The 15370-nt window shown below is 41.2% G+C and overlaps 2 protein-coding genes across 2 annotated transcripts in view; both read left to right on the forward strand.

The window, feature by feature from the left end:
- The first annotated feature begins 966 nt into the window (after positions 1-966).
- CLTRN (collectrin, amino acid transport regulator) overlaps positions 967-15370 on the forward strand; it is a 31184-nt gene continuing 16780 nt past the window's right edge. Inside the window, exons 1-3 of the mRNA XM_069463126.1 lie at positions 967-1024; positions 1341-1399; positions 6118-6203. Of these exons, the coding sequence (XP_069319227.1) occupies positions 967-1024; positions 1341-1399; positions 6118-6203 (203 nt within the window). The remainder of the gene's footprint in view (positions 1025-1340; positions 1400-6117; positions 6204-15370) is intronic.
- LOC138379155 (prothymosin alpha-like) lies at positions 11040-11306 on the forward strand. Its single transcript, XM_069464534.1, has one exon. The coding sequence runs from the start codon at positions 11040-11042 to the stop codon at positions 11304-11306; it is 267 nt and encodes an 88-aa protein (XP_069320635.1).

The raw sequence follows: 15370 nt of genomic DNA on the forward strand, positions 1-15370 counted from the left end.
ACACCCATTCCACTCATCCATTGCTGCCAAAGACTTCAACACGGGAGCCTCAGTTCCCTCCCATGTGAGGTGATTGTAACAACAACGACTGTGAAGTGTTGTTTTGAGGATTAGAGAAATAATCCAGTGAGCCTAGTTCAGGGTAGGTAGCCCTTAATCACCATTGTATTGCTGCACTGACCAATGTAGTCACTAGCCACACGTGCCTACTTAAAGTAAAGTGAACTAAACGAAAATTCAGTTTCTCAGTAGCACTAGTCCCATTTCAAGTGCTCAATAGCCACCTATATCTAGTGCCTACCATATTGGATAGCACAGACAGAACATTCCCATGATCACAGAATGTTCTGTTGGACAGCACTGCTCTATATCATTAGCTTTGATTTACACAAGTGCCAGACCTTAGCACTGAACAACACCATTCCCTTTGTTTGAAGTGGAAGCTCTCCTGGATGTTTACCTGCTGTGGTGAGAGTCAGGTGAGGCCATTCTTGGAAGACATCCTTTGTTTCCCGGAGATAGAAAGGAGTCACGTTTGTTTCCTAAATTAAGATAGCCTATCTATGAACCAGATATTTTAGCCCCGAAAAGGTGGAAAGTTCATGCCGAGGAAAACCTCCAGAAAGGACTCAGTGCTTTCCACCGTGCACTTAACCAGACAACCACAGAAGGGGAGGGGGGAGGATTCCAACTTTGAGACAGCAGAGGAAACATTCTTTTGAGATAGAGTCTGTAAAAAAACAACTAATCAGCTTTTCAAATAGATTTTTGTGAATAAGTGACAGGAGATGGGCTGCTTTTATGGAAGTATTAACCCAAATGATGGTTGTTAATTATTAAACGTTTTAAACGGTGGTTGGCTCGTTTCTCTGATATTCTAATCCGGGTCACCGAATGGCTAAGGCAGCTTTAAGTGCAGGGTGGATTTTTTTTCTCAGTTTGCCTTGTGTTTTCCACTCTGAAAGAATGTTGTGGCTGCTCTTCCTTCTGGTGACTGCTAGTCATGCTCAACTCTGTCAACCAGGTACGTAGCCTTGAAACTTAAAAATAGATTAGCAGTTTTCTGAATGATTGACAAGTCATTGACTGAAAGAACTATTTTTCTAAATCTGTAGACGTGATGTGGCTTGAAAGTTGGGGTCATAACTGTTTGATGAGTTTGAAAGAAAATTTAAAATCATCTATGATGATTTTGGTTAAACTTTCAGGAGTGTTTGGGGTAGCTTAATTGTAGTTCTGTGTTCTGTTGTTTTGAGTTGAATTAAATATTAGAATTTATCAGGCTTCGTTTTGATGGATCTTATCACCATATACTTCTCTTTCTTTTTTCTTTCTGTCAGGTGCAGAAAATGCTTTTAAAGTGAGACTTAGCATCAAGGCAGCTCTTGGAAAGAAAGCAGTAAGTGGAGCACCTGAGTGTTCATTTTAAATTTTGTTTGCTAGTAACACCCTTTCTCTAATAACGGGACTCTGTGCATAGTTAATCTCAAATTAATTATTTCTAAAGACTTCAAATCTGATCTTTTCTTAAAGCAAAGATAGATTATAGTAAAATAGAAATTGTTAATAAAGTAGGTTTGCCTAAAAGTATTTAATCTGCACTGTATGCTAGAAAATATGTGAAGGTTTGTATTACACAAAACAATTTAGAAAATGAACATCTCAACCCGGCCTGGTGGAGCAAAAGGGCTTTTGTCAGCCTCAGTTTTCTAGTCATTGAAAAGAAGGGGCAATTCTACCCACGTAAGGTCTTTCGTAGCCCCAAATTTTTCAATTCCAACATGAATTTCCTCCATTCTCAATTTTCAAAGTAACAATATGAAATATATGCTTATGAAATAGAAGTTAAAAAATACTCACAGGAACAGTAAACACCATTGAATTAATAAGACAATATTGTCTAATTCTAGTTTCCATTTCCCAGTGTGGCCTGCAAAATTTTTTTCCCATTAGAAGGTGATATTAACATGCCTCGGGCTAGAAACAACAACAAAAAAAAGAGTGCTAAAAAACTTAGAGATATTCTGTTTTCAGGCCAGTCCACCAATGTATTATTTTATTATTTACTTAATGAGTAATGATTGCTGTAACAGCCAGCATTTATTCAGAACTTAGTTTACGTTCTGGCTGGGACCTTCCTGAGCATTTTACTCCTATCAAGTCATTTAGCCCTCACAACAACCCTTTGAGGAAGGTAGTACAGGTATTTCCATTCCCTCTGGATGGATGAGAAAACTGAGGTGCAAAGAAATTAAGTAACTCACTCAATATCTCAAGTTAGCAAGTCGCAGGTAAGATTTGAACCCAGACAAGTCTGACTGCAGAATCCACTCTGTTTGCCAGTGTGTAGGGTTGCTTATCCCAGGGTCCTCTGATGCAGGCACCATGCTGAATTCTAGGGATGCAATGGCAATTAAAATCAGGCCTGTCCTTGCCATTGTGGAGTTTATAGTAGTGGGAGAATCGGTCATCCATTAGATATTCAGTAAACCAAATGCAAACGTGCAATCTTAGCAAGTATTAAGGAAGGGGAAGTACAAAGGGGCTTTGGCCTCATCAGGGACCTCAGCACCTGGCACTTGTTGTGAGGTCTGAAGCATGAGGAGAAATGAACCAGGGGATAAAAGAAGGAAAGGCGGAGGGAACAGCATGTGCAAAGGCTTATCACAGGAAGGAGGTTGGTGAGAGTGAAAGACAGAAAGAAGGCTGAGATGTCTGGAATTGAGGCAGTGAGGAGGAACTTAGAAAGAAAGGAGGGCCCAGACCAAGGACTAAGTAGGCTGTGTTGGGGAGTTTTGTTTCGAGACGAAGGGAGCATTCAAGGGCATCGAATCTATTGAGAGGCTGAGCCAGATGAAGACTGAAACATGCTCGTGGCATTAGGCAATACGGAGGTCAACGGTGGCTGTAGAGAGAGCTGCTTTGTGAACTAGCACAGCTGGAAGGCAGATAATGGAGACAGCTAAAATAATGGGCAGTGAACATGTGGAAACGCAAGTGTGGACATCTCCTTGGAGAATTTTCTCTGTGAAGGGCAGGAGAGAGACAGCAAGAGGTGGAAGAAAAGAAGATTGCGTAAAGTGATTTGTCTTTGCTGTTGTTTGGATGGAAAGACTTGAGCGTGGTTAAAAAGCAATGCACAGGCCCCAGTAAGAGGTGAATACACAGAAGAGAGGGGGAAACTGGTATTGTTTAGATCCCGAGAAGGGCCGAGAGGAAGCGTTCCTAATAGAGGGGGAGGGAATAGCCACTGATAGGCACAAGTGTGTCTAGCACTTCAGGGGAGAGGTGGATAGGATGTGTGTCTATGGAGGTAGTTTTGTATCTTGGTGTCAGGAGGATGGGAGAGTTTAAATTGATAACTTGAGATGTATTTATGAATCATGAAGCAATTCGAAGGCATTCAGTGAGATGTGAGGTGAGGTTTGAAATAGTCACGTGGCCCATGAAAGTGAGAACTGATGAAGAAACCTAAGGGATTCTCAGGCAATTTAGGGGTAGAGCATAATGAATTTAGCATTAAACCAACTCACCCGTTTTGTGATTTTCCTGAGTTACACTGATTACTACCTGGGGGTTTTAGATGTGTGCAAAAAGCAAGGTGAGCCAGGGACATTTAGGGCCTTGGCACAAGTGTTACTGAAATGAGAAACCAAGGAAGCTGAATTGATAAGTATATGCAATTAATAGGCACCACCTGGTCTGTGAAGCCATATGTGGGAACATAAAGGTATGTTCAATTTCACACATTGAGCACCTATTATGTGTCAAGTATATGCACAACAGGTAGCTAAGCTACTATGAACGTTCTTGTACACATATTTTCCATATGCTTTCTCTTTTGGGGGTATTTGTCCAGGAGTAGAATTGTTGGGCCATACAGTATACAAATGTTTAGCTTTGGTATCTCTGTCCTTCTTCTCTCCTAAGTTGTACATTTTCTCCCATCCAAGTACTAACCAGGCCCAACCCTGCTTAGCTTCCGAGATCAGATGAGATCAGGTGCGTTCAGGGTGGTATGGCCGTAGACTAAGTTGTACATTTTCTCATCACTATATATGCTCAATTCCTTTTATGAGTGAAACCTGTTTCTTTGACACGTTTTGAATGCCCTGGTAGAAATATGCTATGGCCAATGCACAATTTTTCAATCTTTTCACACTTACCCAAGATAAGTTAATTCCACTAGCAGGATCCCTAACCTGATCTAGAACTGCACCAATCCTGTCCTGATCTAAATAGTTTGGGGCTTTGTTCTGTGACCAAAATTGGACTCCTACCCAGCCGTTTTATGCTCTTGTTTTTAAGAGGAATCAATGTAAGGACAGGAGATCAGGTCACGTCACCCCCAAGATCTGAAAAGCAACTTAAATTTATGTGCCAAGGAGAGCTGGCTAGCATCTTCATTCGAATTTGCTCATGGAGCTTATTGTTCTTCTCTACACTTGAGCGGGCCTGTTCCCCATCTCTGCATTCTATTAATAAGCCTTTTGTGTTTGAGGAGTGTTTGTGTGCTATTTTTAACCAGATTCATTTCTTCTTTATGTTTTGCTCATTTATTTATGAGATTGGACTGTAGATACTCTTATTCTGAGTAAAACTGATTTTGGAAAGAAATGTATTATCAAAAACAAGGAGCTATGTGCCATGAGCCAGTTAATTATTTTTAAACTGTCATGGTATAATATAAAATGAAAAGTTCACTTTAAAAGATTGAAGGAGCACTTCCAATAGGATCTAAAGCTGCCATTAAAATGCAATATTCAACACTTGCATGTGAGGAAAAAAAGAGATTGAATTTTCTCTTCTCGATGGTAACATCTTATGGCAGAGTTATATAAGATAGGGCTAAACAGAGTAGGGCGAAGGGGAAGAAGCAATTGAAGAAAGTTTAAAGAATATATTATAAAAGTATCTAGGAGACAGAAAGAGGTACAGTCATAAACCTTCTTACCCAGAGAAGGTAACTGAGTGATACTTTTTTTTGTTGTTATTTAGGAGCCATTTATTTTTGCTTACTATCGACCCCTCACCAGAAGAGGAGAAAGGCAATGATAGCAAAATATGTTTCCCTATCCCAGAGTGAAACCCAAGTCCTGACAATGACCTTGTGATATGCCAACTCCCTTCTACCCAGTCCTTCCCCTCCCCTCAGCTATTTCTACCTTCCCCCTGCCTGCTTGTGCTTCAGTTGCAACTAGCTTCCTTGGTGGTCCTTAAACATGCCAGTCTCTTTTTGCCTCAGGTTTTTTACTTTGCTGCATGAATGAGTCAAATAGACTGTATAAGCTTGCTAGGGCAGCTGTAACTAAGTACCACAGATTGGGTGGCTTAAAAGAAATTTATTTTCTCTTGGTTTTGGAGGCTATAAGTCCAAGATCAAAGTGTCCACAGGTTTGGTTCCTCCTGAGGGCTGTGAGGGAAGGATGTATTCCAGGTCTCTTTGGCCTGTAGATGGCTATCTGCTCATCATCTTCCCACTGTACCAGTCTGTGCTGAATTTCCTGTTCTTCTAAGAACACCAGTCATATTGGATTAGGGTCCACCCTAACGACCTCTTTTAACTTAATCATCCCTGTATCTATCTCCAATTACAGTTACATGCTGAAGTATTGGGAATTAGGATTTCAATAGAAATTTTTTTGTATGTGTGTGGGTGGGGAGAACACAATTCAGCCCATAACATACTCAAGTTTCCAGCTAAGAAAATAGAAAAATTGTACTGATGTTAGTAAAGGAAAGGAAACTGGGAGGGAGTTTATGAAGGAAGAGAGGAAGGGAGGAAGGAAATGGACCATATACGGCCAGGGTGAAATGTCCAAATGCCCTATTTGTTGACTGGCAACTGATATTGCAAGTTCTGAGGAAGACAGTGTAACACACCAAACATGGAATTATAGAATTTCTGAGAAACACTGCCCTGAACATTATGGGGATATTATCTATCATGGTCTTCAGTTTTCAGTGACAGGGAGACAGAAAGAGAGAGAGACAGAGAGAGAGAGAGAGAGAGCGCGCGCGCATGAGTGGGGACATCACTGTGGTGCACACAATTAGAATCCAATGGACCATTTTTTACCACATCCCTCTAAATGTTTTATTTTTCTTCTCTTTCAGTACGCCTGGGATATAAATGAAGAATATCTCTTCAGAGCGATGGTGGCTTTCTCCATGAGAAAGATTCCCAAAAGAGAAGCAACAGAGTAAGTAAACAGTGGGAAATCTTCACTGATAATTTTACAGTATTATTTGAGGTAGTGCATTATTTCAAACCTTGATCTCGAAGAAAATTTATTAATGTAATCTTTTGAAGGGCCCCACATTTTTATTGAACTTTTAAAAACTTTTATAATCTAGCTCAGCTTAGAGTTTATATCATGTTGCAACAATGCTCTTTGTTCAATAGGTAATATGAAGATAAATATGCCCCCAAATTGCAATGATGTGTCCTAAGCTTTCTACATTTCTATTGTGTAATTTTTCTTGCAGATAGGTAGATAGATATTAAAGAACTCTACTCTCACTTTGAAAATAACCTAAATATGTATGGGTTCTTCCCACTCTTAGCACTTTGTTTATTTTCTTAAAAGCACTTACTACAACTTTTATTAGTTTTATATTTTTGTCTATTCTCCTGGAGGAATCTTCTCTATTTATGATGTTTCCTTCCTTCTGTATTTGTGATGAGGATAACACTCCTGCTCTCTCTCTACTCTCTCCCTCATTCCTTCCCTTGAGAGGTGAAATGATTTATCTGATTGGTGAGCTGGAAGGAGAACTTGGGCATGGTTTCCTGACTCTTTGGGAGCTATCCTGCCCCAAATGATGGCAGGCATTCTCCTGTGCTACTCCCTAGCTAAGTACAGAATCAGGCCCCGAATGGACAGGCATGTACACCCTAAGGCTGTACTTTCTGTTTATAACTGAGGACTGTTTAGATTAGTAGGTGCCCTATCATATGGGATGTTAAATATCTTGCATATTACTCCGGTACATGACAGCACCTGCCCCAGTTCCGCTCTACATGCGACCGTGTAGGTGAATTTATTTCATTTCAGGATGTTTTTTAAATTAGGAAGAAAATAAAGTCATATCCTCCAACCTAGCCTCTCAGTTTGGTCTCTTATCTGCTTCAACTTTTGGTCTTAATTTTATAATGATTTAGGGCCTGGTGAAGAGGATTACTATTAATTGATCTCCCTCATATCCACAATATCTGATTCATGGGCTATGAATATAAGAAATAAAACAGAAGAGTGGAATCTGAGGGAACAAAATAAACACATGATATGTGTATTTGTGTGTATACACACGTATATTTTGGATATATATTTTTAAATAATATATTCACATGATTCAAAAAATAAAAGAAGTAATAGTAAAAGAAAATTTTGCTCTAAGTAAATTTTTTCCTATTTTACGGATTAAAAAATATATTTACTTATATTTTATGCCATTAAACTACAGCATTCTTTCACACCTATTTATAATGATTTTTTCAACAAAAGTTAGTTGATAACATTACAAAATATCGAAAAGAAAAAAATAAGAAAAAAAGCCACTGTTTTTCTCACACTGCTAACCCCTTGAATAGCCTCTTGGTATTTTCTTCTAGCCCTTCTTGTAAAGCAGGTTTTACACATTGCTGTGTTCATGGCACTATTACTTCCTCCAAGTGCCCACATTTCACCTGGTACATGCTAAGTTAAATCAATTGTTTCTGTTCATTGGAAAAATTAATATACATATGTAATATTTTAGATTGATTTTGAGGAGTTCACCTTTGAAATGTCTTCCTTGAGAACCTGGGGTATTGTAGGAGTCTGTGAATATCTGATATAGTTTATTTAAAAGATGTTTTAGGTAGAATTGGGCACATAGGAGATATAAAAGCTTGTATCGCCAATACCAGTTGTCAAAATTGAAACTGCAAACTAGACCAGGGGTCAGTAGATATTTTTCTGTAAAGGGTCAGGCGGCAGGAGTCCCAGCAATACTGCTGTCAGGGAGGTGAGTGATGAGGGCGGCTTAATGAAGCCGCGTGTGTTTAAGATGCAATCCACGTGCTGTGCCGGATTCTATACGCACTGCCACAAAGAAGGCTGCATCCCTACGTGAACAGCCTTCTCCTAGGGAAAGGGCACCACACAGTACAAGATGGGGCTGCCTCTCTTCGGTGTGGCGGGGGGATGGAAGACACCAGTAGCGTGGCACATGAGTCAGTTTGAAACCTTCCGCCTTCCAGAGGTCTTTGGGTGCCAATGTGGGCAGAATGAATTCTGGAGTGTGGCAAGTATCCCTTTCCAGGATGGCTTCAGGATCCAAATCTTGGGCATTGGCTGTTTGTTGTTTTTTCCCCTTCTCATTGTTTATCCACTAAGATTGCAAAGATGTTGAAAATGTTGTGAAGCACAAAGAATAAAACAAATCACGTGAACTGAAAATAAAGATATTCCAGTGATTAACAGAATAACGAATACACTCATTTTCATCCCACCTTTTACCCGCTCCTTACTATAATATCTCTTATATCAAGTCTGGCCACCACCAGTGATACAGAGCTCCTTATTTCCTGAGGATGCCTCTTCATATTTGGAAGCTGCCGTTGGCACACGCTGACAGTGTGACCCTCACTGGCTACGGTAGAGGATGTGATTTCTAAAGAGAGGTCCTGGCTGCCTCCACGCAGGACTTACTGGAGAGCTGCTCTGGTCCAGTCACCGTTGCCCAGGTGGGCAGTGGAGGAGGAGGCAGGGATTCCCTGAGAGGGTCAGACAGGCAGAGGGTGTGGCCCTGCAGAGAGGGCTGTGGCATGTCCACCCACTTCCCTGTAGGACGGGGTGGAAGTTGTTCCCGTGCAGATTCACCAGTGCAGCCCCTCGAGGTGTTGACAGCTGGCTCCATTCTGATCAGAATGCCATTCCACGCTAGTGATGTGTTTGGAGTAATATTCTTGCTTGTTTCCCTGCCTACCTCAAGTCACGTGGAGAACTGCTCTTAGAGGGTGGAGCTGTCCGTAAGAGGGGAGACTGGCATACTATTTCCTGGCTGGATGCTCCCCAACTTGCAGACATTCTCAGCCCTCCCTTAAGTTGCCAGCAGAGTAGCAGCAGCTGGAGTTCTAGAGAATAGGATGGTGTCCTCAGTCACTGAGCTCATACCTGGGACAGCAACCTGAATACATTCCGGGCCAAGGAACAGGATGGAGTCACTGCCTGTTGGCTCAGAACCAACTGCAAGGCAGCGCAAGGCAGTGAGCGAGGCTGCAGGTGGACCACTGGAGGCAGAGCCTGTGTGTGTAAGGAGTCGGTCAGAGCCCCTCGCCCATGTCAGGGGAAGATGCAGCACAAAGGTCCCCAAGTGGCCGTGAAGGCACCCAGGTGCACTGTGAATGAAGAGCATCGGGACACTGCTAGGGCAGGGGACCACTGACAGCAGTGGGAACCACTAAGGGCCCTCCTGGTCCAGGAAAAAGAACTTTGCCCTTTCTTATCTATCTCATCCCCATCTCCCCTTCCCGCCCTAAAGGAGGAGAATGAAGCCTGGGGGAGGGGAGCACATGCAGGTAAAGAGAGGATGGGCTGGAAGGTCTGGAGCCTCCACCCAGGGTCTCTGCTCCTGCCAGACCTGCTGTAAGGAGCACAGCTGCAGGTGAGAGGGAGGACAGTTTGAGTTAGACTGGCTGGGACACTTTCAGGAAAGTTACACCATCCACTCCGGGTACTGCCAGGAGGCGAGGAAGAAGCAGCTGACCCAGTGCCCAAAGGCAATGGTGTGAGAAACATCAACCTCTCCCTTCATTGTGGTCCACGAGGCCAGCCTGTGGAGCTGCATTGCTGTGGTTGGGTCCACAGAATTAAGCGACCTCTTCTGAAAGCTTCCTATATGCTGGGCACTGAGATTAAAATGAGGTGTAAGACCAGGTCCCACACTGAACCAGGCCCACACCGCACCAGGCCCACACCCAAGAACCTGGCCATGTAGATATTATAGAAAGATGCACTAAATGTGACAGCAACAAGACGATTCTTTCAAAATCATTATTCACAAATCTTGATAGCAAATGGTTTTTGCGCTATTTGCTGGATTTTCTTAGAACCGGAGTGGAAGATGGATGGAAAAATGAAGTTAAGAGAAAGGTCTGGTTTCATTAGGTCTGGTTACTGGAGTTTTTCTTGGGACTTGGATTGAAGATGGCAACCAAGTGTTTTCAACTATTTATGATTTAGGCCAGATTTACTAAAAGAGTTTCACAGGAATTTTAAAATGTTCAAAAGAGTTTCTAGCGAGGGTATAATCTAAGTCTAACATTTAGTCTATCTCCCAGGTAAACTGGGGAATTTATCTGCATTATTTACTCAAATATCAGCTTTTAGATAATTTATTATTTTTAGCAAGAGAGATAGAACAAGAGGAGGTAACTCAGGCGTGGCTTTCTCTTTCTGAGTTGAATGGTGTAGGGTGAGTAGTGGATTTCTTCCTCTGCCTGATTATTCAGGGATCAGTCTTGTGATCTAAAAAGGAACAAGGTGCTGTTGTATCCATCGTAAGGGGATTAACAGTCTTGTGCTTGTAAAACAGCAGCCCAGCTCCCATTTAGTCCTTTTGATTTCCAGAAACAAGAGTCTGATTCTTACCACGCCTTGGAAGTGGTCGGCCCTGTTGCCACTGATGGAAAATCGCAATGGAGCCAATTCTTAGAGAATTACCTTCAGACCAGGGCTTCCCACTCTTGAGGAAAGGGAGTAAACATTTTTACCTCTTTTTAGTGATTTGCTTAAAGAAGCCACTTGTGCATGTGTTAATATAATTTCTTGGTAAAAACAGTTGGCCAAAATGATTATTAACGCGAATTCACAGAATTCCGTCAGCCACTGGCTGTTCTGAAAAGCCATCATTGCATTGTTTCTGGGCCCTCCTCCTGGTTTGACTGGCCACAGCCACCAGGGTGGGAGTCCAGCAGCTTTGTCGCCAGAGTCCTTGGACTCTGGCTTTCTTTTTAATTCGCTGCTTCGGATCACCCACCGGCATGCCCCATCATGTCACATGTGGCCTTGGACCCCAGCTCCGAGATCATCAGCAAGGACTTAAAGGAGAAGAAGGAAGTCGTGGAGGGGGCAGAAGAGGGAAGACACGCCCCCGCTAATGAGGACCGTACTGAGGAAAATGGAGAGCAGCAGGCTGCCAATGAGGTAGATGAAGAAGAGGAAGAAGGTGGGGAGGAAGAAGAGGAGGAGAAAGAGGGTGATGGTGAGGAAGAGGAAGATGAGGAAGCTGAGGCCGTTGTGGGCAAATGGGCAGTTTAAGATGATGAGGATGACGATGTCGATACCAAGAAGAGGAAGACATGAGGATGACTAGACAGTAAAAAAGGGAAAGTTAGACTGAAAAAAAACATCTGCTGTGACCTGTTCATCATCCACCGGGTCTCAGAATCTAAATGGGTACATCTTCCAGTAGGGAGGGCCGCCCAACGCGGGCAGCGCCACCGCAGGTGACAAGCGTTCTCCGCCACCCAACCAAAACCAACAGCGTGAATTTGCAACAGGGGAGGAAAAACGAACAAAATTTCCAAGGCCCTGCTTTTTTTTCTTAAAAGCACTTTAAAAAGGAAATTTGTTAGTATTTTTAAATATACGTTTTATATTTTTATACATATTGTTAGGGGTCAGCCATTTTAAAAGATTTTGGATGACCAAACCAGCGTTGGAAGCATTCTCTGTCCTACTTCTGACTTCACTTGTGGTGTGACCATGTTCGTTATATTAATAAATCTCAAAGGAGAAAAAGTCCTGGAAGAAAAGCAAAAACAGCAACAAAAACCAATTTTATTCTGAGCATTCACTTTTTTTGTGTATGTACTTAGCCATACTGTAAGTAGTTGGTTGGTATGAGATGGTTTAAAAGGCTAAAGGTAAAAGGTTCCTTTCATGAAGCTGCTGTTTATTTTTTGGTCTGTTTGATGCACGTGTGAAACAATGTTATCCAAAAATAAACCGGAATTTTATTTTGCTGAGGAGTTCTAACAACATAAATAAATAAGTAAATAATTTCATCAGACTCACCATATTTAAAATCTTAAAAATGTAGGATTTCTATTTAGTTGTGCTAATGGCATTTCAGTTTATTTATTACATCAAAACATACTTTAAAAAGTAGTTAGCTCAATAAGTGCTTGTTGGCTGATTAGTTTTCTATTCTGTGCAAACTTTGGACATTCAGTGTAGCCACATTTGGAAGAAAGACCATGGAGAAGTCACTAGTTGTGCATAATCTGTAATTGTAAGAAACTTGTATCCTTTGGTTGGTTCCTTAATAAATTAACTACTTAACTCTGTACAATCATTCTTCATGTTACTTCCTTTTTAGCGCCAACTTTCTCTCCTCACATGTACACTTCTTGGCTACCTCCATCTGCACTATATTCAGGATTCTTCTTTTACTAGACAGTTCTCTGTGGTGTTTTGTTTTCTGAATAGTTGTAACTGGGGAGACAAAGTTTTCAGAAAATCATCTCCTTCCTCCCCTGCCTCCCTTTTCTACCATTGGAGCCCTGGCCCAATTTATTTCCTCAGTTTGTCCCTCTGGGAATAATGTCAGAATCAGCACTATGTTAACCTTTATTAATCTATCCTATTTAATTCTTTCATCCATCCATTTTTTTCACAATCACTTACTGAATGCCCCACATGGACCATGTTTCAGGAATATAGGGACTCACAGCATAGGACAGACAGACTTGGGCCTTGTCCTCATGTCCCAGGGCTGAGAGAAAATCTATTTGTGGCAGATGGACAAAGTATTTGATAGTGTCTCTAGTGTCCCTGTAACTGATACAATTAAAACAGGTGTTCTTTGCTTGGAGACCATGAAGTTCAAATCAGGGCAGGGATTAGAGACCCTCCAGACAAGGACTGCAGACAAGCTACATGAAATGTGCAAGGCTTTAACCTCCTCATGTCCTAGGTCTATTCTTGGATGGGGCATGGAACTATGTGCACATTCTGACACCTTGGGAGTTACTGGCTTCCGCTTTGGTTTTTAATGTTCTCAAGACACTGACTGACCTCACTAAATTCCTGCATCTGTTACTATGGGAAAAGTCATGGAATCTAAATGCCCTTGCAGTAGGAACTCTCTTCCTAACCATCCCTAACCATATTGGCCAACCAAGGTTAGTGCTTCGTAAATATCTGTGAGTGAATGAAGCATGTTTAACATCCTGGCTCTTAAGCCAGAGGCCTGTCTGTTGAGGTGCAGTGGACACGAGAAAGCAGTGCCTCCGCCCACCCATTTCTTCCTCTTCTTCCACCTTAGTCCTGGGGGAGGATGCTCCCATGCTGGACGTGGCACACAATGGCCATGGTAGAAGTAGCTCCCCATTGCCTGGGTTTTAACTCTTGTTGGACCTCAGTTTCTTACCGTTGGGGAGGCCAAGACTTCGGTTAATTTCTCAAAGTATCATCTGAGCAAGTAAGAAGCCCAGCCCATGAGTGAGTCTCCATGTTCATATACAGCCTTTGCCTTGTCTATCTTCAGAGCAGGGGTGTGCTTTTCCACCACATTGCTACTTTAGAGAGTGGGCTTATTAATTCCTAGTTCAACTGCCTATGTGTGTGAAGAAAACATAAACACATCTCTAAAATTATATTTCTATTGTTGACATTTATTGATCACCTGGGTTACTTTTTTGTTTGCTTAAAATCTTAGAGGAGTTACATGTTTGGGCAGAACCATCATGTAGGAAGGGCAATTAATATTCTTCTGTTGAGGAAGAACCCAAGCAGCTAAAACCGTTCACCTTTTTTTCTAATATCAATCTTGGAGAAATGATGGAAATACTTCTTAAGATGCTAGTGTAATAGGAGGCATTTTAATAAATATTTTTACATTTGAATATTTAACAGAACTATTAAAAATTTAGATAGCTATTAAGACCATCCTTATGCTAATGGGTTCCAATATTTTACATTTCAATACAGCTTTCTTAATTTCAAAGTATGTTTTTGTCTGTTATCTCTTTATCAACAAAGTTATTAAGAAAAATAAAACATTGCCTAGTTTTTTTCTTGAGGTAATTTTACAGTACCCAGGCAATGTTTTAAATAACTGTTTTGCTCTTATATTTGTATGTATGTATATGCGTGTGTGTGTATTTAATTTGAAAGAAATTTAGATTTACAAAAGAGTTGCAAAGATAATACTGAGAGGTCCTATGTTCCAATGGTTCTCAACTTGAGACAAGATTATAAGTGTGCCCATCTTCCAGATAGTGTACATCGTACCCATTAGGTATGATTTCACCCATTCCCTCCTCCCCTTTTTGATTTCTGTTGAGTTTTACATCCTATTGTGCACATGAGTGCTGTTTGGTTAGTTACAATTTAATAGTGAGTACACGTGGTGTTTTTTGTTTTCCATTCTCGTGATATTTCACTTAGGAGAATGGTCTCCAGTCAGTCCAGGAACTTTTCATATCCAACAATAACTGTCTCCATTGAAAAGGTAGACTTTAATATTTTCAGCAACAATTTTAATCTTTTGGAAATCTTTATTTCTGATTAGATAGAATATTTTCATTTTCTTTGCTAAGGTAATATATTAAAGTGTGAGTTACCATCCAATGGAATAATTGAATAAATTTAAAGATCTTGAATTCATGGTATAGTTCCATGGTGATGGGAACAGAGGAGAGTATTTGGGACCACAGCTGTGTTAGGGGAGCTGTACACATCCCTCCCCTGCTTTATTTTTCTTTACAGTACTCCCCCAACCCCCTGCCACAGCATATGCATTTATTTACATGTTATCTTCTGTCTCTACCCCCTTAGACAGCAGGCTCCATGCAACAAGGGGCTTTGCTTTGTTTACAGCTGTATTCTCTGACTCTCTAATGGGGAATGCCATGAAATTCATCTCTGAACAGTATTTAAAAAGGCTTTAGATGGAAAGAACAATACAGGCAAAGTATCCAAATGACTTCTTACCTGGTTTCTGCCTCTGCTGTTATGCCTGGAATACTATATGATATTTGGCTAATTTATGCACATGGCATGTACTACACATAATATTTCACCCCCTATATTTTTCACTTGATGTTGTGTTTTTGAAACTCATTCATTTATTTAAAAAATATGTATTTCTAGTTTCATGGTTTCCACCAGGGGAGTGATTTTTTTTCCTTCAGGGGATATTTGGCAATGCCTGGAGACATTTTTGACTGTCACAACTGGAGGTGGTCCTAATGACATCTAATGGATAGAGGCTAGGTTTGCTGCTAAACATCCTGCAATGCACAGGGTATCCCCACATTATAGAATTATCTGGCCAGATCATGCTGAGCTTGAGAAACCCTGAGCTATTTCTTTCC

The sequence above is a fragment of the Eulemur rufifrons genome, chromosome 30 (assembly GCF_041146395.1).
Source record: "Eulemur rufifrons isolate Redbay chromosome 30, OSU_ERuf_1, whole genome shotgun sequence".
In the NCBI taxonomy this organism is placed as follows: domain Eukaryota; kingdom Metazoa; phylum Chordata; class Mammalia; order Primates; family Lemuridae; genus Eulemur; species Eulemur rufifrons.

Coding starts and splice junctions, on each gene's coding strand:
- LOC138379155 (XM_069464534.1), top strand. CDS start 11,040: ATGTCACATGTGGCCTTGGACCCCAGCTCCGAGATCATCAGCAAGGAC.